The 26899-nt window shown below is 39.0% G+C and overlaps 1 protein-coding gene across 11 annotated transcripts in view; it reads left to right on the forward strand.

Moving 5' to 3' along the window:
* Positions 1–26899, forward strand: part of ACACA (acetyl-CoA carboxylase alpha) — a 294702-nt gene that overhangs the window by 219080 nt on the left and 48723 nt on the right. For all 11 annotated transcript variants that reach the window (XM_073879472.1, XM_073879476.1, XM_073879473.1 and 8 more), the window contains 3 exons: positions 2953–3050; positions 7425–7545; positions 8118–8228. In XM_073879472.1, the coding sequence (XP_073735573.1) occupies positions 2953–3050; positions 7425–7545; positions 8118–8228 (330 nt within the window). The remainder of the gene's footprint in view (positions 1–2952; positions 3051–7424; positions 7546–8117; positions 8229–26899) is intronic.

Consider the following 26899-nt stretch of genomic DNA (forward strand, 5'->3'; position numbering starts at 1 on the left):
ACTTCCATATTCAGGTAGATGATCCATCCCATAATCCAGCCTCTTAAATCCTTGACTTCCTGTCCTCCACCCCAGCTCAGCCTCTTCCCCATGATCTTAATTTCAACCATCCCTTTCTTTGCCTCCATCCTCCTTACATCCTCAGCTTACATTCTAGGGTCAATCATAGGTTAATCATTATAATCGTATCATAATCGCCACCTTCCCTACACCCTCAACTCTCTTTGCTTCTCTCCTCATTCTGCTCACTCTGTCTCTTTACAAAAGCCTTATTTAAATCCAGTATTCTCCATTTACTCACATATGTAAACCAGCATAGCTGAATGCTGATAGAGAAAAATATCCAGTGCTATAGACTGGTCTTACTTTAAATTCATTTATGAACCTCCCAAATGACAATTTCACATCTTCTCCTCTCTCCTTAAACTTCCAAAACCCTCTTGCCCCATCGTCCCTCTTAGCTGACAACCTTGCTCCCCAATTCACTGAGGAATTGGAAGGAACAAGAAGAGAGCATTCACAGGCTCCCACATATCTGCATCTGTGCCTTTATTCTCTGCATCTCCCCTGTACTTTGGATGAACAGTCCCTGCTCCAATCTAAGGCCAGTCACTCTTAGACACTTAACCCTTCCCTTCTTGCATCCTCATTTTTTCCCCATACTAAGTCTACCCTCTTACCTCACAAATAGCACTCCATTCACTATCCTTATTGACAGCAAAGCTGCTTAAAAGCGTTGTCTCTTCTTGCTATCTCCAGATACTCTCCTCCCATTCCTTTGGAACCCACTTCAGTTAGGCTTGCACCCTCACCAGGCCACTGAAGCTGCTTTGTCAGGGTCACCATGGATTCCATACTGTGAAATTCTGTCGTGACTCTCAGTCTTCATTTGAGTTATTCAGTGTCTCAGCAGCCTTTGACACAGTTGGTCACTCCTTCATCCTTGAAATACTTTCTCCTCTTGGCTTCTAGGCCCCATAGTCTCCTTTTATCTTCTTAACTGCTCCTCAGTTTCCTTCACTGAGACATCTTTTAAATGTAAGAGTGGGCGCCTGGGTGGCTCAGATGGTTAAGCGTCTGCCTTCGGCTCAGGTCATGATCCCAGGGTCCTGGGATCAAGTTCCGCGTCGGGCTCCCTGCTCCTTGGGAGCCTGCTTCTCCCTCTGCCTCTCTCTCTCTCTCTCTGTCTTTCATGAATAAATAAATAAAATCTTTAAAAAAAAATAAATGTAAGAGTGTTTCAGGGGATGATGGAAATATTCTATATTTTGATCGTGGGGGTGATTTCCCAAGTATCCACATTCGTCCGAACTCATCACCCTACAGTACTTAAAATCAGTGAATTTTATTGCATGTAAATTATGCTTCAATAGAATTCATATTAAAAGTGTATGGAAATTGTTAGTGACTATGTTTCTTTTTGGGGTGATGGAAATGCCCTAGAATCAGAGAGTGGTGATGGTTGCACATCAGAATATATGAAAAACTACTGAATTGTTCATTTTAAAATGGCCAGTTTTGGGGCGCTTGGCTGGCTCAGTTATTGGAGCATGCGACTCTTGATCTCAGGGTCGTGAGCTCAAGCCCCACATTAGGCGTAGAGCTCACTTAAAAAAAATATGTCCAGTTTTATGTTACATGAATTTTAACCCAAGGCCCTACATAGCTTGGCCTTCCAATACCACCCTCCCTCATTTCTTGTTGCAGACAGTCTCACTCCACGCTGGCTCCACAGGCCTGCTTACTTTTTCTGGAACTGCATGAGGCACACTCATGCCTCCACACTTCTGCACCTACAGTTCCTTCTGCCTAGAATTCCACCCCCCACCCTCCCCACCCCTGTCCTGATATCATCATGTTTTGTTTCCTTCTCTTCTTCAAGGCCTTACTCAATGCCACTTTCAGTGAAGCCTTCCCTTGACTTTTCTTTCTACAAGTTCAACTCTTGCGATGCTCTTTTTTCTTTTCCTTAAACACTATTCTTATTAATATTGTATGTTTTATTTATTTGTGTATTTTCTGTCTCACTAGAACATAATAAGTTCCATAAGCCTGGGAAATTTTGTCTGTTTTGTTCATTCCTGTTTTTCCAGTGTCTAGAACACTTGCCCGTAAGAGGCACTCAGTAAATACGTGGTCACTGACATACTAATGACCCTCAGCACTACAAGGTTCTTGTCATAAGTCATACAAATTCAGTGACAGATTCATGTCTCTTGCATGTTGTGCTCACTGTGGGACAAATTCATTGAGTTAAACATTGGCATAATTTCTCACAGTATTTAAAACGTCTTCTGCTGCTTGCTTGCTTTTTTTTTTTTTTGACTGCGTGACTAATTCACTTAAGTTAAACACATATAGCCTATAAACCTACTTTGTGAGTGTGTGTATGAATAATTACAAAAAGTATAATTTTTTAAATGTAAATAGGAATTACAAGTTGTTTATTGAAAACAGCAAAAGGCATGAATTCAGTGTTCACTGATGATTATCACTGCATAAAGTTCTGATTTTAATATTGCCTTCCCAGTTTTATGATCCTTTCAATTATCTCTTACCTGTTGATATTTTGATGGTACTATGATTTGAGAAAGTAAAGAATAGTACTCCAAAGAATTCTCTTATTTTGTGTTGATATCTTTAATAGAGGTGTCACAAAAGATCAGAAAATGACCCTTTTAACCCAGATGAAAATGAAATGGATGGAATATACTTGCAGTTGTAGCTACAAGATACCTTGTTTCAAGGACAGTCAGTGACTGGAGAAATAGGCACCTTCCATCTTTCAAAGTAGAACTGTCTATGCTGGTATTCCATTAGACAGTAACTATAAGAAGCGATGTGGCAATTTAAAGTTAGCTTTGGAACAAGCTGTGTTATGCATGCTCTGTGGTGTCTTCTGGTTATGTGCTGATGGCAAATAATGAGTTAGAAACTATTTGTGCTCCACAGGGATACAAATATTTATATCTGACCCCTCAGGATTATAAGAGAGTCAGTGCTCTCAACTCTGTCCATTGTGAACATGTAGAGGACGAAGGAGAATCCAGGTAAGTATATATGTAGTAGAACAATTTGGCCATGGATTAAAGATAGGAGAGTATGATCATTTCTTCCTCACTGTGCCGCTGATCATGACCTTGAAGAGCAATGAAGATTGCTTGTTACATAATCTGGAGGTCTTAGGTTTGTATCATAGGTCTACTACTAATTAGCTGAAAGACCTTATTGATTGATTGAGGTTTTTAAAGTTTTTTTTTTTTTTTTTGAGAGACAAAGAGTGTGTGTGAGGTGGGGAGGGGCAAAGGGAGAAGCAGACTCCCCGCCAAGCAGGGAGCCCAATGTGGGACTCGATCCCGGGACTCCAGGATCATGACCTGAGCCAAAGGCAGTCGCTTAACCAACTGAGCCACCCAGGCGCCCCGATTGATTGAGGTTTTTAAATTATGTTTATAATATTTATTCATTTTAGAAAAGTTGGAACATGTGAATAATTATGAAGAAGAAATAAAAACCAGCTACAATCCTACCGAGAGATAACAATTTTTTTTAAGATTTATTTATTATTTTAGAGAAAGAGAGAGGGTGCATGTTCGAGCAGGGGGAGGGGCAGAAGGAGAGGGAGAGAGAAAATCTACAGCAGACTCCCCGCTGAGCACAGAGTCCCACATGGGCCTCGATCTCATGACCCTGAGATCATGATCTGAGCTGAAATCAAGAGTCAGACTCTTAACCAACTGAGCCACCCAGGTGCCCCAAGAGATAACAATTATTAATGTATATTATATTCTTGCTGTCTTTTCTGTATATATATGCCTTCTTTCTGCATAATCAGAATCATAATAGAAAAACTCTTTTGTAATTTGTTCTTTTCACTAAAAATTATTTTGGGGGAAATTTTGTATATTCTTAAAATATTGTATGAGAATATGATATTTAATGGCTTCATAGTAATTTATCATAATAGATATTTTGTTTTGAACTTTCAGACTATTTGCACTATTTACTGCTATATTCCTGGGCTAAATTTTTTTTTATAGAAACTTTTAGGAATATCTCTCATTATTCCCTTTGGGCTAATTTCTAAAAGTGGAATTACTGGCCAAAAATATGTCTATTTTAAAGATTTTTTTGATAAATTCACATTGCCCTCCCAAGATCTGCACTCCCAGCAGCAATATGTGATAGTATGTTCTTCCCCTTTAATTTTTCTCCACCCTTGCCAATATTGATTATTGTCAATTAATAAAAGAAGATTAAAACAGCAATTATTTTAACTGGTACTTTTGAATACTAGTGAGGTTGAACATTTTTACAATCTATCTGCAAGTATTTTCCAGAATGTTAATCAACTACTCAACACCATTTATTGAATAATGCATGCTTTCCTCACTTTTATAATAATCTCAACTCAATTACTAGGCTTTGTATTGGCTTTTTGTGCTGTCTGTTCTTGAGCTAATGCCACATTATTTTAATTATTCTAATGGGGCGGATTTCCCCACATTCTTAATTTTTCCCCCATGTTTTATTAGCTGTTTTTATCTTTTTATATTAGATTCATTTTTTTAATTACCAAAAACTTTCCATAATGATTTGATTCAAGTTACATTTACAAATTAATTTAGGAAGATCTGACATCTTCATAATATTAACTCTTCCCAGCAAGAAACGTGGAACATGCTTTTCCATTTTTTCAGGTGCATCTTTTAAAGTTTTGTGATTTTCTTCATATAGGTTATGCCAGAAGTTCCCAGTCTTTCTTGATTCATAACACCCTTGCTGTTTCAGTAATGTTTTCATAGCACCTTTGGGCTAAAAGTTATACCCAATATTTCTGTTTATTAATAGTCAGACCCAAACAACTTCATAAGTATTTATACTCTAACAATAATTATTTGGGAAGTATCATGCACATAAATGGAAAGGTTTTTTTTATTTTTAAATAATTACAATTAAGTAATTGATTAAGTAATTTTACTTACTAATGGGGTATCTCCATCTATACGAAATCTCAAGACTTAAATTCAACTTGTATGTAGCCACCCTTGTTTCTTGTTCTGCATTGATTTTTGTGCAGAACTTGTTTTTTGGTTTTTTTTGTTTGGTTTTTTTCACAGAAACTGAAAACCCAGCTTTGCAAAGATAGGACATTGTCAAAAGGAATGTAGCATTATCTACTAATTATGAACTACCTAAATGTAGTAGTTCATGTGGAATCCAACAGATATTCCATATCAGAGTGTTTCCTCTCACATATTTAAAATATCCCGCAGTGCCCCTGGCAGTTCACCGTGACACCAGAGGCACCGTGGTGCACCATGTGGGTATAATGGGATTTTTGTCGTTTTTTTAAATGTTTATTCCTAAGTATTTTGCACTTTTTCTTGCTATTCTGAATGGGATTCCCCCTCCTCATTATATTTTTTGACACTTTATTACTGATATTTTTTAAAGCTATTGATTTTGTGGGGCGCCTGGGTGGCTCAGTAAGTTAAGCATCTGCCTTTGGCTCAGGTCATGATCCTGGGGGCCCAGGATCAAGCCCCGCATTGGGCTCGCCATCGGCAGGGAGTCTGCTTCTCCCTCTATCCTCCCCCGTCTCATGCTCTCTCTCTCTCTCTCTCAAATAAATAAAATCTTTTTTAAAAAAAAAAGCTATTGATTTTGCATATTGCTTTTGTTAAAGCAAAACATTTTTCTTCTCAGCTACAGTTTCCTCATCTGTAAAATGAAAATCAAGTAAATTAATATATGTAATGTCCTCAGCACAGCACTGAGTACATAGTAAGCAGTCAAAAGTCCTGGCCACTATTATCTGTAATAATGGAGAGGATATTACCTATTACACTGGATTGCTGTGAGGATCAAAAATCATACGTATTTATGAATGTGTTTTCTTAATTGTATTACACTACACAAAGATTTTTATTACAAATAACATAAAATTTAGGACTACTTCAAACAATGATAGTCTTAATGGTAGAAGACTCAGATCATAGAGCAGAAAATGGGAAATTTGTATTCTTTTTCATGTAATAAAAAGGGAAAAGATGTCACTTAAGTCATGAATACTGAAGCGGTATGTAGTCCTTAGGAGGGAAAAGATCTGCTTTGCAGGGAAGGCTGACTGGATCTATGAGTGTTCGTGACTACATGGCATGTGAGCCTTCCAGAAAGGACACATTAAGCTCCCTTCCAATTACTGTGGCCCATTAACCCCTTAAGGGAGATTAGCTTTGCCTGCACCATAACTCTAGAATTTAGAACCTAGATGCAGAGCAAAAGGAAGAATTGGAGAATTCCTGGGAGAGGCTAAAAATAGAAAAGCAAGGGAATCTGGGAAGCAAAGATGCAAAGCCAGAGACCAAGGGCAAGGACAAAGGGAAGGAATTGGTGGAAGGTTAGAAGTAAAGAAAGAAGGGAACAGAAATATGAGGGCAAAAAAGTAGTTTAAGAGCCACCATGGGATATTTATTTATTATTTCAATGTATTAAACCATGCCCAGTGCCAAGCTTTCTGGGTACACACAGAACAGTAAATAATATACACCCATCTCTACTTCCAACTTTGTATTTTTCCTTTCTTTTATTAGTTGCATTCCCCATCTCCCACTTCCCATTATCAGCTATCACTCCTAAATTCCCTGCCAAGAAGACAGATGAGTGGCTCCCACTGGATCCACAGGATGCTTTCTGGACAACTTGACCAGTATTTCACTTCCACACACATTCCACTTGCCCCTCCAGAACACTAGAGCCAGGACCCCTCCTGTAGGCACGTGATATTTACAAAAGAGCAGGAATGGGCATGTACTATTTTGATCTTACCCTTAGTCCTGTCTTGGAAAGAGAAAGGATTTTTTGACTTGAGAAATTGGGCTGAGCATTCTCACTCGGCCTCTGAATTTTTTTTTTTTATTCCTTTGTAACATTTATCTAAAATTGTTGATTTAATGGCTGTTGCTGATTATAGAGAAATCTACATTGACCCCACTTTTAAGAAACTTGTCCTAGAAAATAAGAGAGGGCATCTAAAATTGGAGCGCCATCTATGTGTCAAGCCCTTTCTTTGTTGCTTTAATTTAACTCTCATGTCAACCCTTAGAGGTAGACATTATCTCCATTTTACAGAAGTTACTATTATCCCCAGAGTTACATGGCTGCATGTGTCAGAGCAGGGATTTAAGCCTGTCTACTTAATTTCAGAGTTTGCTCTTTCTGCTATACTTTATTGCTTCCAGCAAAAACAGGCACCAAGCTAAGGAGGAAAGATAAATGAATGAAAAGTATAAGAGTATAGAGCACTGGCTTTAAATGAGCTTTCAGGATGCTTTTAGTAGCCTTTTAATGGTGATTGTTATTTTAATGGATTGTTATTCTTGGATTTAACCTTTATAATTTGGCATGGCTATATCCAATAGGTACAAGATAACTGATATTATTGGAAAGGAAGAGGGACTTGGAGCAGAGAACCTTCGAGGCTCTGGAATGATTGCTGGCGAATCCTCATTGGCCTATGATGAGATCATCACCATCAGCCTGGTAAATCTTAACGGAATATAACATTTTTGAAGAACTGACTGTGTGACTAGGAGTTATTTTTGTCCCATCTCTGTATTCAGTCCCAAATGAGAACATTTCTTAAAAATTATATATCTACAATTTGATTTTAACTGTGCATGGTAATGTAAATAATTTAATTTCCCAGATAAGCCTAGCTCCTCATTTTAGCCTTTAGTTTATTTCTCTAAACAGAGCTGTAACAGCTTGAATTTCTTTTTGTACTACTTTCCTTGTTCTTACCTTTAGTGTAGATGCCAAGCATCTGTGAAACAGGCAAAAGTATAAGAGAAGTAAAGGGCCTGTGAACCTTTAAGTGTCTAATACTTGTATCATTCAGCGATTTCTGTATCTTTTCTTTGACCAGGGAATTGTGGGGTTTAATATTATTAACCAAACTTTGCAGAAAGCAGTATTTTTTTTCTGTTAATGTGGATTTTATACATCTGTGCCTTAGTTCTTACACTTTGGAAAGGACATAAATATGTGACGTGGAGAATTTCTTCTTCTCTCTCTCCCCTCCTTTTTTTTTTTTTTTTTAATTCTTTTTGAAGGTTACATGTCGGGCCATTGGGATTGGGGCTTACCTTGTCCGGCTGGGACAGAGAACCATCCAGGTTGAAAATTCTCACTTAATTCTGACCGGAGCTGGGGCCCTCAATAAAGTAAGTTTCTAGGGTCTGGGAGAAGTATGTGAAGCTGTTTGAAGATGATTCTGAATTCTTAATTCTAGACCCTGATTAAGGAGAAGCCATTCAGGCCATGCCTCCCTCAATCTATTTCCCTCTCCCTCCATCTTTCCTGCCCATCACCTTGCTTACCTATTCATTCATTCATTTGTTGTATTCAACAAATATTTTGAGTACCTACTATATGCCAGGCACTGTTCCAAGCCCTGTGGACATGTTCATGAACAAACCATATAGAATCCTTGCTCTGAAGGGTTTACATTCTAGTGTCTTTCTAGAAAGACAGAGAATTAATTGAATGCTTTTTTTTCTGCCCTCCTTCCCTTTCTCTCATCTATGAATAAGTGAAGAGATCTGTTCCCAGATGCGGAGCTGTCTCTGAAACATCTTCTGAACGTGTTGACAATATCAAGTTTTAATGTTCTGAGAAATTTGTGAATGTACCTCTTAAAAAGGACACTTAACGGTGGTCCCTTGTACATAGAGGAAGTAATTGGTAAACATTGAATGGAGAGATAGGTGGACAGAAGCATGGATGGATTGCTGGGACAGAGTATGACAAAGATTTATCATCCCTTTAAAAGAAATTCTTGTGCAAGATGCCTGGGTTGCTCAGTCGATTGGGTGTCTGACTCTTGATTTCGGCTCAGGTCATGATCTTGGGGTTGTGGGATCAAGCCCCGTGTCAGGCTCATTGCTCAGTGGGGAGTCGGCTTGAGGTTTCTCTCTCTCCCTCTGCCTCTACCCCTCTCCACCATGCTCACCCTCTCTCTCTCTCTCAAATAAATCCTTAAAAAAGAAAGAAAGGAAGAAATTCTGTGCCTTTTCAATCTGAGCTCATAGGGGCTTTTCCAAAGGGGAAAAATAAAAAAAACAGTTGGTGAGGTCACTGCTTGTAAGAGTGAAAACTATCTAAGAATACCTGGATATACAAAAGATGATGTAGTTCTGACTTCTCTGCAGACATAGGAAAATGATTTTCTCTCCAGAGCCAGGAATATGTAATAGTCTGGGACTGGCTGGCTGACCTTGTGCAACTCATATAACCTCTCAGCTCCTCTGCTTTCTTTGTCAAAGGGGGATAATAGTTTACAAGCTTAAATGATGTGGTGAAGATCACATGAGAAAACATAAGTAAAAGTACCTAGCACCTGGCATAAAGTGTTGGTCCTCATTACAACTTCAGTTCCCTTTTCTTCTCTCTTAAATGATTTGGTGATTTATCTTGAGTTATATGCACATTGAATTGTATCGGATACTGGGTTTACTAAACTTGCACAAACTTTATCATGCCTTGACTTTCCAGTATAAGGATAGGAATCAAGTGTTCTGTTATCTCGTTTTTTAAAAGCTGATACATCCATTGGTCCAATTAGCTTTTGGAGTTGTCAGAAATGAGGACAATCGTTTGATGTGATCAGTTTGCTCTCTACATTCATATAAGGTCTGTATCCTTCTCTGGGCTTGCTTTTCCCTCCAAGGATAGGCAAAGCCGTGCTAACGATGGCAAACTTGGATAGCCCACTCCCTTTTTGGAAAGTGGCTTAGAAATAAAGATTGTGAACTGCCACTACTCAAGGAGACTATTGCAGTGGGAGAAACTGCTGAGTCTTAATTTTTTTTAAATTGCTCTTTTGGATACCTTCTTAGGACGAGCTATTGATGAATGTTGAAAGAATTGTAGGTGCAGTTATCTGTAAGGGTGGAATTTAAAGAAGACACCTATATTCCTATTATGTTCCCATACTTGGACAAAGAGCTAATTTCTGAAATGTATTTCATTACATTTTCTTATTTTCTCCCTAATAACGTGTTATACACAAAGAATAATACAAAAATACAATAATACAAAAAGCAAAGATGTTGTTGCTGGGGGTTTTTGTTTTTTGCCTAAAAACTTGCTAGTTGAATTTCATTTGTGCCATAAAGAAAGCATTAGGGAATTTTTCTTAAAATCTGGTTGAATTGTTCTGATCAGATTTATCATGTTCCCCCTCTTCCTCGCCTACAGGGCTGCCTGTTGAAGGAGAAGTGTAGTTGTAGGGAAAAGACGAGGAAAGCTGTAGCTGTAACTTACCAAACAATGCTCCTTTCCAGAAGGACATGATCATTTGTAGCTGAAGGGAGTGATCAAGTTATAGAGGTTACCTAATCCTGCTCTGCCTGCTTCACTGTCTTCACGTCAGTGCCTCTTAAGTACACAGACATGTTGTTGGAAGACACCCGATTTCATGCAGATTCATTCAGAATGTCCTGTGTGCCCCTTCGCCTATCCAGTATGAAAAAGGACACTTATATGGAAGCTGTGCGCTTAGATCGCTTCCTCCGACCCACTCCTTTTGCGTGTTCTGTCTTTGTGTACAGTGGTGTCTTTCGACATCTCTGTTTGCCTTTCTGTAGGAATCTCTCTGTCTCTATGGGTGTGTGCAGGTCACTTTGTGAGTCTCTTCCTGGGTGAGTGCTGGTCTCCCTGTCTCTTTGTGTCTGTATCTTGCTTCTAGATCCCTCTCTTTCTCTCTGTGTGCCTCCCTGAGTATCCATGTGTGAGGAAGTCTTTGTGTGTGTCTGAAAACACTGTAGAGCCTTCTTAAGCCTTGACCATTTTGTTCGGGTATGTGCATACCTGTGCAAACTGGAAATGTAGGTGGTATATGCAAGCTTTGAGACTGTAAACATTTGACCCCCACCTTTTTGAGTCTTCATCCTTTATGTTAAACATTGGGGTGAAGAATAGGAAGGGAGGGGGTGTGCAGAGGTTGTAGGAAAAAAGAAATCTGTGTGTGCAAGTGCCGATCCCGTTGACCCCTTTGAAAATTGAAATAATGATAATGCGCGTCTCCTGACTGCATCAAAGTATCAGCACATCAAAAGCCAGGAGGCATGAAATGCAAATGATAAAGTGAAAGCAGATGGATTGTGCATGATCGCCTGATGCCCAATGAATTTTAAAAGGTGCCGGTTTGCAAGGGGGGCGTTGGGTGGGGGTTGGGGGTAGGGGGACTGAAATAAACACGTTATCCCTGCAATTTTTTTTTTGTTCTTGACGCTCACTCCTGACAATATTTTTTTCACACTTGAGTGAACACCCACTCCATCTCTCTCTCCCTTTCTCCCTCTCTCTTTCTCTCTCTCTTTCTCTCTCCTCTCCAACACCCCCCCCCCACCTCTTACACGTCTCAGGTCATGTCGCTGCAGCTCCGGTGGAAATAATAAGATATAAACCACGAGGTTGTTATTTGCATAGAAATAGCATGGAGCCCCAGGCAGCAAGGGAGAAGGACACAGAGATCATTTGTCTAAAATTTTAATGAAAAGTTTTGCTGAGGCAGAGATTTTTTGAAACTTTCGTTCTCCCTGCTTTTCTCCTCCCCTCCCCACCCCCACACCCCATCACTGATTTGACTTAACATAGTTCAATTTGAAGAGAAAGGGTTGACACACCACATATCATACTCCTGTAATACAGCAACATGTAAATTGTTTGTTCCTTTAATAGATATGAAGCTGGAGAGACACACATTCCCAACTTAATACATTGCATGTATGCGTCAAGCTTTTATGGCCACACTCCATCTCACTGCACATGTGATGTTGCCTGTCGTTAGCCGACCTGTTTTTAATTAGTTTAGACCTTCCTACCTTTTGCTTCCAAAGACTCCTACTTTTTGAAGGTTTTCTTTTTGTAACCAACAGTAGTAACCTGCAAATAAAATATAAATATTCTAGCGGTTTCCTGTTTCTTTACTTTCAGTGGTTTTACCATACATTTACACATTTTATTCATGGGCACCATCCTTTGCCACTGTGTCTTTTGTTCCAAAACCAGAAAGTGCTTCCCACATGTGTATTTTTGTCCCTTTCCCCTTGTTATCTCAGTATTTGTATAATCTCTTTCCTTGTCTGTCTTGCTCTTGGTTACCCATAGTTATTTGTAAAACGTTCAGAATATTACCAAGTTGAGAAATGCGGTATCTAGGTTTTCTTAAGTGCTGCAGAAGCAGATTTGCTATGTGAGCTAAAGGCAGTGGGCTGGTGATTAGAAGCAGTCTGGATGACTTTATTTGAAACTTAAATCAAGAACATCAGTCCAGCTACTTTCGACCTTCTGGGGTGAGCTAGTGGTGTCAGGACCGTTTTACAGATGGGAAGACTAAAACAGAGGTAAAGCAACTTGGTTCCATTGGCAGAGACTAAATCAGCATGAGAACATGAATTTCCATGTCCCCCAAGTTTCTTTCAAGATGGGCTCAGTTCCCTGTGCTTAGTGTCCACAAGGCCTGAGAAGAGAAGATGGTCTGGTCATTTTCCTTTGCGTGCAAAAGTCATGAGCATGACAACATAACTAAGAGAAGCTTCCAAGGGTCTGCTATGTCATGTCACCAAGGTAGAAGACCATAGGTTCCTAGCTCTACAAACTGTAGGCTGTAGGTGGCAGATGGCTCAGAATTCCTCACTGAGTGGTAAGGCAGACCTGATGGATGGGACAAACTACCCTGCTTGGAGGATGTCATGTTAGCCTGGCAAAGACAGCAATGTATGTGCTCGGGGCACTGGTAAGATGGTCCCTTAAGGGGCTGGGACAGTTTGTATAGCCACAAACTCCTAAGCCAAGGTGCCCTTGGATATATCCAGGAACTTTCAGATTTACTTCCCGCACCCCACTCTCTGTTCTCTGTTTCTACGCAATATCTTTAACATGACATTTGGTGGTAGGTAGGCTCAAAGGACTAGTACTGTAAGGGAACACTGATGTAAACGAGAGCTGCTAGTTCTCAGTCCATCCCCCAGACTTGGTGAGGTATACACAGAGAAATCAGAATTTGCGATTTATAGCCTGTCCTAACTGTCTATGGAGGTAGGCATGTGCCAGTGGCTGTGATAGATGGATTATAGATCCGTTCAGGAGTTGATATGTGACATTTTAAAGCTTCTCCTTTAGGGGAAAAAAATCCCATAATCTCGTCTCCCTTACCCCTGTTTCTACTGAATCTGCCAGGAAGAAAGAGATTATATGGTCGTGTGGCTAGGCTATATATGCCAGGGCTGTAGGTCCCTAATTCTAATGTTGCTTTTGAGACTTGATAGGAGTCCTTCTCTGGATCTCAGTTTCCAAACATATTTTTCTGTATCTGTGCAATATGAAATGTGAGGTTGTTGCTCACTTAGTTGGATACAGTATCGGAGTTCCTCCTACAAGCCCCTAGGACCAGGGACCTGTACTGTATATTCTCTGTACTCCCCCATGACTCTGTGACACACAACATGAAGAGAGTCATGGAGGCTCAAGAAGGGAAGGAGAGAGGGGCGCCTGGCTGGCTCAGTCGGTAGAGCATGTGACTGTTGGTCTTGGGGTCATGAGTTTGAGCCCCACATTGGGTATAAAGATTACTTAAAAAAATAATAAATATATATATATATATTTTTTTAAAGGAGGGATAATTTAGCTCTTGCCGTGAGTCAGCATTGTAACTTTCACATAACTTAAAGAGCTGGGATGATTAAGAGCGTGGACACTAGAGCCAAACTACCTGGGTTTAATTCCTGGCTCTGCCACCTACTAGTTGTATGACCTTGGGGCAATTTTCTTAACTTTTCTGGGTTACAGTTGTATTAACTGTTAAATGAGGATAATAATAGTACCTGTTTACCAGGTCTTGTGAGGATTAAATGAGTTAATATAAGTAAATCACTGACACTGTTGTAGTGTTCCCTAAGATGAATATAGAGTCCTTTCTCATTGCAACTCATGATCCAGGCCCTGGAAAGGAAATACAAACACAACATTCTCAATACTTTCTGATCCTTTGAGGGCAAAAATTCCTTTAAGAAAATGTTAGATGTCAGTCCTCGCCACGGCAGTACATTCATGAATTGACTTTCCCAATAGATGTTATCTAAAGACAATCACCGCACTTTGGAAAGCCATTAACGTCAGAGGCACCATGTTCAGTCCTGATAGGGTAGTATATGTGTCAGTCATCTGTCTACAGGAGTCCCCAAGGACTTGTTGATACAATAGCCCATAATCACTCTAAGGATCAGACCAGCAATTTGCATTTTTAGAAGTCCCTAACTACCTATTTTCACAATAGACAGTCCCTGTACTCTGGAAGCTCCAGATGGGGTTGCTTTCCTTTTTAAAGAAGGCATTTGAGCCTTTCCGAGTAAGCCTCATTTTAGTATTATGAATGAGTTGTCAGAAAGGATTGCAATGGGCACATCTCCTTAGTTTTTAAACCCTATTCCCCCATACCTCCAACACACACACACACACACACACACACACACACACACACACACACATGCAACACATGGGCAAACCTGACCCCGTTTGGGGGGTGGTTTTATGTTTTATTTGATGTTCCTCAGGTTTGGTAGTTTCTCAGGGGGTTGTTTTATGTTTCACCTTGGTTCCTCAGATGCGTTTGACTCCATTAGTGAGTCATTGTGATCTGCCCTCAGCCTGATCCTCTGGTTTGGAGATCTTGCAGGGTAGAATTTCCCTTCAGAGCTCCATTAGAGACATTGCCTCTGACCAAGAGAGCCTTGTGTAGGTATGGTGGCTTGGAGACTATTGACTTGGGAGAACCTCAAATAAGTATCAATACTGAACTTTTAGATGAAGTGAAAGTTCTGAGGCCCTGCCTGAGGCATTAAATACAGACTCAGGAATTATCCTGTTTGACAGCCTCTTAAAATTTGCTCAAACTTCTTGAAGTTACAAAACCTTTAGATTGAAAAAAAAAAAAGGCAAACAAAAACTTTTGATCATTGCCCTCCCTGCCATTTACTAGGTAAGTAACTTTGGGCTTTCATCTATTTGGGCCTCAATTTCCTCTTTATAAAACACATTTCCCACCTTAAGGTGAAGACCAGAGGATCTGTTTATCTTAAATTCTCTTTAATTTCTAGTATTCTCTTATGCTGTGAAGATGTATATTAATTTGTATCCAGGGAACCATGTTAGGCTGGAGCAGGGAGAGGATAGATTGGGGATGAAGGTGATTAGGATCTAAAAGAATTGCTACATATTAGGGCGTGATATACTAGAAAGGTTACATATTAGTGATATGTGAAGTTATTACATAGTAGCAAGATTAGGAATGGGAGTGTAAAGCATAATTATTGAAAAATTTGTTCATCTCATTTCTTATCCGTATTACAAAAACATAAATGCCACATAGTAGTGATGGTGGTAATGTTGTTACTATTGATGACAGCAAGTGGCCATAGAATTATAATTATTGGGAGTGGAAGATCCCCAAGAGTCCAACCACCCAACCATTGTTTGAATTTCCCCTGTAACACCACTGCCAAATATTCATTCGTTTATGCTTGAAAAACCCAACAGAAGGGGAGCTCGGTACTCTATGGCCCAATCCCTTTCATCTATATGAAGTTCTTACATTTAGCTATAGTCTGTTCCTTTGCATAAACAGACCAATTCCTCTTAAAAAGTAATGTTCAAAATTAGCAAAGCAGCTCCCAGTGTTGTGGTGTAACAATGTGTGGAATTGAGTGGAACCAAAATCTTTCCTATGTACTTTGCTTTCAGAGTCTGGCCTTGTCTTAAGAACAAATGTAGTAAAGATGAAAATGCTATCCAAAGATAGAAAGGAAACTGGATTAATAAATAACATTCTTGCCCTCCAAAACTGTGAAATAAGTAGGAATTACAAGAGAAACAGCTAAAACTTACACCATTTGGATGTACTCTGTAGAATGTTGGGGGTCTGCTGCACAGTGTTATGCAAGGCTTTATGAGCCTGATTATCTCCTACTTCCCCACCACCTGCCTTGTTGACCCTATACATGGTTGGAGGATGTTTTCTTGGGTGCTGTGTATTTACATACTGGTTAAAACTCACTGGGTCCAAAGTTAGGTAGTACTTATTTCAGCAATCAGTAAAGGTAATGTAGACTGAGGTACTCTAAAGCCCTAAGGGCATACAACCAAATCTAAAATGCTAGAATGTATTTCCCTTTCACCTCAGTGAGCAGTCTCCGGCTCACTTTCTGTGTGTGCACCTTTGTCATCTCTCTGCCCTATCTCCAGAGTGTCCATTTGAACTTCCAGGATTGTGCTGCTTTTTGAGTATTGGAGTGAAGAAATGCCTCTCACAGGTTCTGTGGCATGCAGGGTCTCTGCACTTTCTGCCTCTAACAAAACATTGTCCCTGAACTCAAGCTAAGTGCCCTCTCAGGACTGTGAGCATGATCCCTTAGGCAGAGCAGCTCAGCTTCTTCATTTTCCAGTCAGTCATGTGTTACACCTTCTTATGCTGGATTTTCTTCACCTTTCTCTCCTTCTATAAATGTTCATAGCTCTGTCTTTGCAAATTAGTGTTCACTGGAAGCTTTGCTATTCCATTTACCCTTCTCTCCTCCCTTTAACCTTTCTTCTCCCCAGCCCCAGCCTGAAACCCAAGTAAATTAGCTTCTCACCCCTGCCCCCCAGTTTAAAAAAAAATAAATAAAAGAACCATACTCCTCCAACAGTATCTGTTCTTGGATTTGCAGTCAGCAGCCATCTCCAATAACCATCAGGCTGTCAGCTTTGCAGCTCCCCACTACCTCCCACCTCCCCCATCACTCACCAGAGGAAAAAGAGAGCCAGAGCAAGAGCTTGAAATATATCATGCAATAGTGTATCATGAATTTGTTGTGAATCACAGCAGTGAAGCAGGTTTATTTATTTCTGAGACCTTAAATCAATACAAAGTAGGCCTCTTAGTTCTGAAGCTGGGATGGAGTGTGAAAAAATGAGCCCATTGTACTCTTAAAACTTTGGGGAAAGGAGATGACAGCTATATAATTCCATTTACCAGGCACTAGGGGCTTTAATGTGAAGGTGACAGGGAGCTCTTTGTGCATTTAGAGCACCATATCTTCTAAATAAAAGATCTGTAGACTTGATAGTGGAACATAGCTCCAAGTTTAATAATCTCCAAGCATTAGACCGAGCCAGTATGTTCCCAAGTCAGAGAGTTCCCCCCAAACACTCATAAATTAAAAGTGCAAGAACTGCACACGTTGGTAGATTAGGAATGCAAGGACTCCGGTCTTTCCTAGCAGAAAGACAGACCTGGGCTGTGGCTGTGCACAGGCTGCTGTGTGAATATGATAAAGACGCAGGAAACGAGACTATTTAGAAACCTGGCTTCTGGCTGTTCATCATTCTAGGGAAAGTCCCCTATGCCGGATCCAAATTGAGCTATGTCCCCTCTCACTCAGAGTGGCCATCTTCGCACATCTAATCAGCTAATGTACACAGTCAGGAGTGTTGAATTATGAAAGGAGAAGCTTTAAGAGCTGGTTAGATTGAACTACAGATTACCATGCCCAAACGTCAAGTTTTTCTGGTTGATTCTTGACTGGTTCCTAATTTTAATGTCTCAGTGTCTGGAATTTAAGCCTTTCAAAATAGTGCACATAAGAGAAATTGAGAAATCAGTGTTATTAAGGAAAAGAACCCACCCAAATTTCACTAACAGCAAAAGATGCAAATCTGAGAAGTGAAGACCATTGGAACATATAATCAAGTTTTGAGTATCTTCATTTTCTATCTGACCCATTGATAAAATATGCCTTTTCTCAACAGATAAAGCAGGTTTATGCAGCTCAGTAGAGCAACTCTAATATAATATGACTTTATATTAGATAGAGTTACTAGCTTAATTCAGGCTCAGGTAAAGAATTTTGAAAGAAAAACCCAGTGTCTGCACTGGGGAAAACTAAAAGGATGGGAAAATTGAACCACTCATTTTGCTTAAGGAAGTTGCTACACATTTATAACACTAATATGGAAGATTTCTTTTGCTTCTCGTAGTTCAGCTTGCTGAAAATAGAAATCAAAGCTGAGTTTTTATAGAGCACTAAGAATTACGGCAGTTCACCTGCATTTACTGCATGCCAGTTATGTGTAAAGTTCTGTTCTTGTGCTGGGGGGCATACAAAGATGATTTCTGCTTTCATGGAGCTTCAAATTTAGACTTGAAAGACAGTAAACAGGCTTTTCACGTGTTCTAAGGGTAAAAAAATAAAATCGCTGCCCACCCTACGTAAATAAGAAAACACAAACAAAAAGTTGCCGAGATGAACAGTTGGTGCTACTCCACGAGAAGCCGGGCCCCAGCAAGCACCGAACTCTTTACCTAGCCACTGGTGGGCCCAGGTGGTCAGTCACACAGCCCTCTGCCTTTCCACACCAACCTCATGTCTTCTGTCCTCGTCAGAAACTCACTGGGATCTTTAAAAAACTTTTCCATCTTTTGAAAACATCTGATAGAAGAATGTTACTGAGAATATATGAAGAATTCTCACAATTATAAGAAAACAACACAGTCATTTTTAAAATGGGCTTAATTTGGGGCACCTGGGTGGCTCAGTCAGCTACACATCCGGTTCTTGATTTGGGCTCAGGTCATAATCTCAGGGTCATGGGATGGAGCCCCACGTTGGGCTCCATGCTCAGTGGGGAGTCTGCTCAAGATTCTCTCTCTCCCTCTGCCCCACCCATCCCACACTCACTCACTCTCTAAAATAAATCTTTTTTAAAAAGTAAAAAGTGGGTTTAATTTAATTAATTTTCTTAAGAAATTTGAACAGAGGGTGCCTGGGTGGCTCAGTTGGTTAGGCGACTGCCTTTGGCTCAGGTCATGATCCTGGAGTCCCGGGATCGAGTCCCACATTGGGCTCCCTGCTCAGCGGGGAGTCTGCTTCTCCCTCTGACCCTCTTCCCTCTCGTGCTCTCTATCTCTCATTCTCTCTCTCTCAAATAAATAAATCTTTAAAAAAAAAAAGAAATTTGAACAGACATTTCATCAAAAAAGCTATGAGGATGGTAAATGAGCACATGAAAGGTTGCTTATCATTAGGGAAATGCAAATTTAAAACCACAATTAGGCACCACTAAAATAAAGGAAAAGTATGTTTTTAGTAAAGAAAATTTTTAACTGACAATACTAAGTATTTGAGAGAATGCAGAACAACTGGAACTCTTGTACATATTGGTGGGAATGTGAAATGGTACAGCCACTTTGAAAAAGTTTAAACAAGAATGAGATCTTGCCTTTTGCAACAATATGGCTAGACCTAGAAGCTATAATGCTAAGTGAAATAAACCAGTCAGAGAAAGACAGATACCATGTGATTTCACTCATATGTGGAATTTAAGAAACAAAACATGAACAAAGGAAAAAAGACAAAAAACCAGACTCTTAATACAGAGAACAAAGTGGTGGTTTGTAGAGGGGAGTTGGATGGGGGTGTTGGGTGAAATAGGTGAAGAGGATTAAAATCACCCCACATTATGAAGTGATCACCACCATACAACTAGCTACCATCAGTTATCTTATCTAGATGAGCACTGGGTAATATATAAAATTGCTGAACCATCATATTGTGTACTTGAAGCTGGTATAACACTGTATGTTAATTGTACTTCAATTAAAAAAAATGTTTAGCACCTTTTTTAAAAAAATAAGATTAAACATTTGCTATACAACCTAGCAATCCTATTCCTGGGAGAATTGAAATATACATCCACACAAAAACCTGTCCACAAATGCCAATAGCAGCTTTATTCATAATTTCCCCAAACTGGAAACTACCCAATTACCCAGATGTCCACCCAGAGGCAAACAGATGAACAAGTTATGGTATTTCCATAAAATGGAATACTACACCACAGTGAAAAGGAACTTCTGACACCTACATCAGCATAAATGAATCTCAGATACATTACGCTAACTCAAAGAAACTAGACTCCAAATACTATGTAATATATGACTCCATTTATAGAACATCCTAGAAAAGGTAAAACTGTTGAGGCAGAACGCAGGGGAGAAGGGAATGAATGGATTACGAAGGAGATGAGGGGAATTTTTTTTTAATTCAAATGTAGTTGACATACAGTATCATCTTGGTTTCAGGTATACAACATAAGTGTTTCAGCAGTTGTGCACATTATGAAGTGATCACCACCATAAAACTAGCTACCATCAGTTATCATACAAAGTTGTTACCATATTGTTTTGGGTTTTTTTTTTTTTTTGAAGATTTTATTTGTCAGAGAGGGAGAGAGAGAGCACAAGCAGGGGGAGCAGCAGGCAGAGGGAGAAGCAGGCTCCCCGCTGAGCAGGGAGCCCAATGTGGGACTCGATCCCAGGGCCCTGGGATCATGACCTGAGCCAAAGGCAGACTTTTAACCGACTGAGCCACCCAGGCACCGCACCATATTGTTAACTATATTCCTTATGTTGTACATTACATTCTCATGACTTATTTTGTAATTAGAAGTTTGTAACTTTTAATCTCCTTCCCCTATTTTGTCCACCCTCACACACACACACACACACACACACACACACACACACACACGTGTCCCTATGGCAACCACCATTCTGTTTTCTGAGTCCATTTGTTTTTTAAATTCTACATATAAATAAAACCATATGGTATTTGTCTTTCTCTGATTTATTTCAGTTAGCATATCTTCTAGGTCCATCCATGTCATCACAAATGGAAAGATTGTTTTTATGGCTAAGTAATATTCCATCACACACACACACACACACACACCCCACATCTTCAGTATCCATTCATCTATTGATGGACACAGGTTGCTTCCATACTGTGGCTATTGTAAATAATGCTGCAGTGAACATAGGAGTACATGTATCTTTTTGAATTAGTGTTTTCATTTTGTTTGGTTAAATACCCAGAAGTGGAATTTCTGGGTCATATGGTAATTCTATTTTTAATTTTTTGAGGAACCTCCATAGAGTGGCTGCTCCCATTTGCATTCCCATCACCAGTGCATGAAGGTTCCCTTTTCTCCTCATCCTTGTCAGACACTTGTTATTTCTTGTTTGTTTGCTTGTTTTTGATACTAGCCATTCTGACAGATGTGAGGTTACATCTTATTGTGGTTTTGGTTTGCATTTCCCTGATGATTAGTGATCTCTTCATGTGCCTCTTGGCCATCTGTATGTCATCTTTGAAGAACTGTCTATTCAGGTCCTGTGTCTGTTTTTTAATTGGATTGTTCATTTTTTTGATGCTGAGTTGTGTGCATTCTTTATGTATTTTGGATATTTACCCCTTATTGGATGTATCATTTGCAGATACCTCCCATTCATTAGTTTGCCTTTTCATTTTGTTGATGGTTTGCTTCACTGTGTAAAACCTTTTTAGTTTGATGAAGTCCCATTGGTTTATTTTTGCTTTTATTATCCTTGCCTGAGGAGACCAATCCAAAAAAATATTGCTAAGACTGATGTCCAAAAACTTACTGCATATGTTTTCTTCTTGGGGTTTTATGCTTTCCAGTTTTACATTTAAGTCTTTAAGTCATTTTGAGTGTATTTTTATATATGGTGTGAGAAAATAGTCCAGTTTTATTCTTTTGCATGTAGTTGTCCATTTTTTCCAAAACCATTTATTGAAGAGACTGTCTTTTCCTTATTGTATATTATTGCCTCCTTTGTTGAAAATTAATTGGCCATATAAGCGTGGATTTATTTCTGAATGCTGTATTCTGTTCCATTGATCTATGTGTCTGTTTTTGTGCGAATACCATAATCTTTTGATTACTTATAACTTTGTAATATAGTTTGAAATTGGGGAGTGTGATACTTCCAGCTTTGTTCTTCTTTCTCAGGAGTGCTTTGGTTATTTGGGTGTTTTGTGGTTTCATAGAAATTTTAGGATTAGGTGTTCTAGATCTGTGAAAAATGCCATTTTGATAGGATACTTTGATGGGGATTGCATTGACTCTGTAGATTCCTTTAGCTTATGTGGACATTTTAACAATATTAATTTGTTCAGTCCATGAGTATGGAATATCTGTCCATTTATTTGTGTCTTTTTCAGTTTCTTGCATCAATGTTTTATAGTTTTCAGAGTACATGTCTTTTACCTCCTTGGTTAAATTTAATTCTAGGCATTTTATTTTTTTTGTTGCAATTTTAAGTGGGATTGGTTTCTTATTTCTCTTTCTGCTAGTTCATTATTAGTCTATAGAAATACAACAGATTTCTGTATATTAATTTTGTATCCTGGAACTTTACTGAATTCATTTATTTGTTCTAATGGTTTTTTTTTTATTTTTAAAGATTTTATTTATTTGAGAGAGAGAGAGAGAAAAGGAGCAGGGGGAAGGGCAGAGGAAGACGGGAGAATCAATCTCCCCACTGAGCAGGGACCTGACGTGGGGCTTGATCCCAGGACTCCAGGATCATGACCTGAGCCAAAGGCAGACACTTAACCAACTGAGCCATCCACGTGCCCCAGTTCTAATAGTTTTTTGGTGGAGTCTTTGGGGTTTTCTATGTAGTATCATGTCATCTGCCAATCAGGACAGCAAATAGGTATTTTCTTCTTTTCTAATTTGGATGCCTTTTATTTCTTTTTCTTGTCTGATTGCTGTGGCTAGGACTTCCAATACTGTGTTGAATAAAAGTGGTGACAGTAGGCATCCTTATCTCATTCCTGATCTTAGAGGGAAAGCTTTCAGCTCTTCGCTGTTGAGTATGACGTTAGCTGTGGCTTTGTCATCTATGCCTTTTATTATGTTGAGGTATGTTCCCTCTATGCCCATTTTGTTGAGAGTTTTTATTATAAATGGATATTGATTTTTATTAAATGCTTTTCTGTATTTATTGAGATGATATGATTTTTATACTTCTTTTTCTTAATGTGGGATACATTGATTCATTTGCAGATACTGAACCATCCTTGCATCACTGGAACAAATCCCACATAATCATGGTGTATTATCCTTTTGGTGTATTATCCTTTTAGTTTATTGTTGAATTCAGTTTGCTAATCTTTTTTTTTTTTTTTTTTGAGGATTTGTGCCTTATGTTCATCGGGGATATTGGCCTGTAATTTTTTTTTTTTTTGGTGGGCTTTGTGGTTTTGTTATCAGGGTAATGCTGGCCTCACAGGATGAGTTCAGAGGTATTCTTTTCAATTTTTTGAAATAGTTTGAGAAGGATAGGTATTAACTCTTTTTTAAATGTTTGGTAGAATTCACCTGTGAAGCCATCTGGTCCTGGACTTTTGTTTTTTGGGAGTTTTTTGGTTACTGATTGAATTTCATTAATAGTATTTGGTCTGTTCAGATTTTTTATTTATTCCTGATTCAGTCTTGGAAGATTGTATGTTTCTAGGAATTTATGCATTTTTTTCCTAGGTTGTCCCATTTGTTGGCATATAATTGTTCATTGTAGTCTGTTATGACCCTTTATATTTCTGTTGTATTGGTTGTAACTTCTCTTTCATTTCTGATTTTATTTATTTGGGCCCTCTCTCTTTTTTTCTTATGAGTCTGGCTAAAGGTTTATCAATTTTGTTCATCTTATCTAAGAACCAGTTCTTAGTTTCATTGATCATTTCTGTTGTCTTTTTAGCCCATTTCATTTTATTTCCACTCTGATCTTTATTATTTCCTTCTTTCCACTAACCTTGAGCTTTGTTTGTCCTTTTTCTAGTTCCATTAGTTTTAGGGTTAGGTGGTTTATGTGAGATTTTTTTGTTGTTGTTTACTGAAATGGGCCTGCATTGCTATGAATTTCCCTCCTTAGAACTGCTTTTACTGTGTCCTGTAGATTTTGGAATGTTGTGTTTCCATTTTCATTTGTCTCAAGGTATTTTTTATTTCCTCTTTGATTTCTTCAGTGACCCATTGGTTGTTTAGTAGCTAGTATGTTGTTTATCCTCCGCATGTTTGTATTTTTTTCCAGTTTTCTTCCTGTAATGGATTTCAAGTTTATACCATTGTGGTCCATGTGTACCACATGCTTGATGTGATTTCAGTCTTCTTAAATTTATTGAGACTTGTTTTGTGGCCTAGCATATGATCTGTCTTGGAGGATGTTCCATGTGCATTTGAAATGAACGTGTATTCTGCTGGTTTTGGATGGAATGTTACACACACACACACACACACACACACACACACACACACACATCTGTTAGGTCCATCTGGTGTAATATATCTTTCAAAGCCACTGTTTCTTTGTTGATTTTTCTGTCTGGGTGATGTATCCATTGATATAAGTGGGGTATTAAAGTCCCCTGCTATTATTGTATTACTGTCAATTTCTCCCTTTATATTGGTTAATATTTGTTTTATGTATTTAGGTGCCCATATGTTGTGTGTGTAGATATTTGAAATTGTTATATCCTCTTGTTGGATTGATCCCTTTATCATTATGTAATGCCCTTTTTTGTGTCTTGTTACAGTGTTTGTTTTAAAGTCTATCTTGTCTGATATAAGTATTGCTACCCCAAATTTCTTTTATTTCCATTTGCATGGAATATCTTTGCCCATCCCTTCACTTTCAGTCTTTGTGTGTCTTTGGATCTGAAGTGAGTCTCTCGTAGGCAGCATATAGGTGGTCTTGTTTTTTTTTATCCACTCAGCCACCCTGTGTCTTTTGATTGGAGCATTTAGTCCATTTATGTTTAAAATAATTATTGATATATATGTAGTTTTTGCCATTTTGTTGATTGTTTTCTGGATATTTTTGTAGATCTTCTTTGTTACTTCTCTTGCTCTCCTCCTTTGTGATTTGGTGACTTCTTCAGTGTTATGTTTGCATCCCTTTCTCTTTACCTTCTGTGTATCTATTATAGGTATTTGGTTTGGGGTTACCATGAGGTTCATATATGACATCCGGTAGTATACAGAGCTATTTTAAATTGATGGTCGCTTAAGTTCAGGTGCATTCTAAAAGCAATACATTTTCGCCCCCCACCCACATTTTATGTTTTGATGTCATCTTTTACATCTTACTTTGTGTATCTTTTGACCTCTATTGTAGGTCTAGATGATTTTTACTACTTTTGTCTTTTAAACTTCATACTAATTATGTAGGTAGTTGATCCACTACCTTTACCATATTTTTGCCTTTACCAGTTAGATTTTTTCTTTATAATAATTGTAATAATTTTAATAATTTTCTTATTTCTAGTGATGGCCTTTCCATTTAAAGAAGTCCCTTTAATATTTCTTGTTAAGGCTGTTTTGGTGGTGATGAACTTCTTTAGCTTTTGCTTCTCTGGGAAACCCCTTATCTCTCCTATTCTGAGTGATAACCTTGCTGGGTGAACTATTCTTGCTTGTAAGTTCTTTCCTTTCAGCACTTTGAATATATCATGCCACTCCCTTCTGGTCTGTAAAGTTTATGCTAAAAAATCAGCTCATGGTCTTATGGCGGTCCCCTTGTACATAATAAGTTTTCTGCTTACTTCCCTTAAGATTCCCTCTTTATTGACACTTTGATTATAGTGTATTATAATCGATATAGTGATATATAGTATAGTATTATGTCTTGGTGTGGATCTCTTTGGGTTCATCTTATTTGGGACTGTGTTTCCTGGGCTTGGATGTCTGCTTCCTTCCCCAGGTTAGGAAAATTTTCAGCCAGTATTTCTTCAAATAGGTTTTCTGTCCCTTTCCTTTTCTCCTTCTGGGACCTCTGTAATGCAAATGTTAGTATGCTTGATGTTGTCCCAGAAGTCCCTTAAACAGTCCTCATTTTTTCATTCTTTTTTTTCTTTTTGCTGTTCTCATTGTGTGGGTTCCACTACTCTTCCACATTGCTGATCCATTCTTCTGCACAATCTAATCTGCTATTGATCTCTCTAGTGTATTTTTCATTTCAGTTATTGCATTCTTCTGATTTGTTCTTTTTTATATTTTCTCTCTGTTAATGTTCTTATTGTGTTCTTCCATTCTTTTCATGAGCTTAGTGAGCATCTTTACGATCATTACTTTGAACTCTTTGGTAGATTGCTTGTCTCCATTTCAGTTAGTTCTTTTCCTGAGATTTTTGTCTTATTCTTTCATTTGGAATGTATTCTCTCGTCTCCTCATTTTGCTTAACTCTCTGTGTTTGTTTTTATGTATTAGGTAGATCAGTTTTATCTCCTGGTCTTGAAGAAGTGTCTTTATGTAGAGAGTATCCTTTGGAGCCAGTAACATAAAACCACCCTGTTCACTTAATCCAGGTACCCTCTGGGGTATCCCCGGTGAGCTATGTGCACCATCCTGTTGAGGCTGAGCCACAGTTAGTGCAGACTTGCTAGTGTGTGAGGCTGGCCCCTCAGGGCAGGGATCACTGGATGAGAGGGGCTCTGGTGTTGCTCTGGTGTTGGCAGAGGCTACCCCCTGGGTGTGGGGGGATGGGGAGTCCACAGGGGAATGCTGGAATGTGGTGAGTAGTGCTAGCACAGGAGATGGAGAGTGTCAGAACTGTCCCTCACCACCACCGGGCCAACTAGGTAGAAGAGGGGCTGAAGAAAATGGTGCCTGCCAATGCTTCCTTCCCTGGAGAATGTTCCAACAGATCTCTGCCCCTCTAGCACATGCCCTAAAATTCGTCAGTGAATCTCCTTCACATCTAATCCCCATGCTTTTCAAACTACTGCTTCTGCACTGGGATTTGGAGGGAGTAAAATTATGCGAGCCCTTTAAGTACAGTCTGTTTCCTGCTGCCCTCCTGGACGTAAGCTCTACTGGTTTTCAAAGCCAGATGTTATGGGGGCTCTGCTTCCTGGTGCAGGCCCCCCAACTGAGCCCAGGGTGGTACCTAGACCCCTCATTCCTCAAGGAGGGTCTCTGTAGTTGTGATATC

The sequence above is a fragment of the Callorhinus ursinus genome, unplaced genomic scaffold, assembly GCF_003265705.2.
Source record: "Callorhinus ursinus isolate GAN/ISIS: 27379988/994484 unplaced genomic scaffold, GSC_fseal_2.0 scaffold34, whole genome shotgun sequence".
NCBI classification, from domain to species: Eukaryota; Metazoa; Chordata; class Mammalia; order Carnivora; family Otariidae; genus Callorhinus; species Callorhinus ursinus.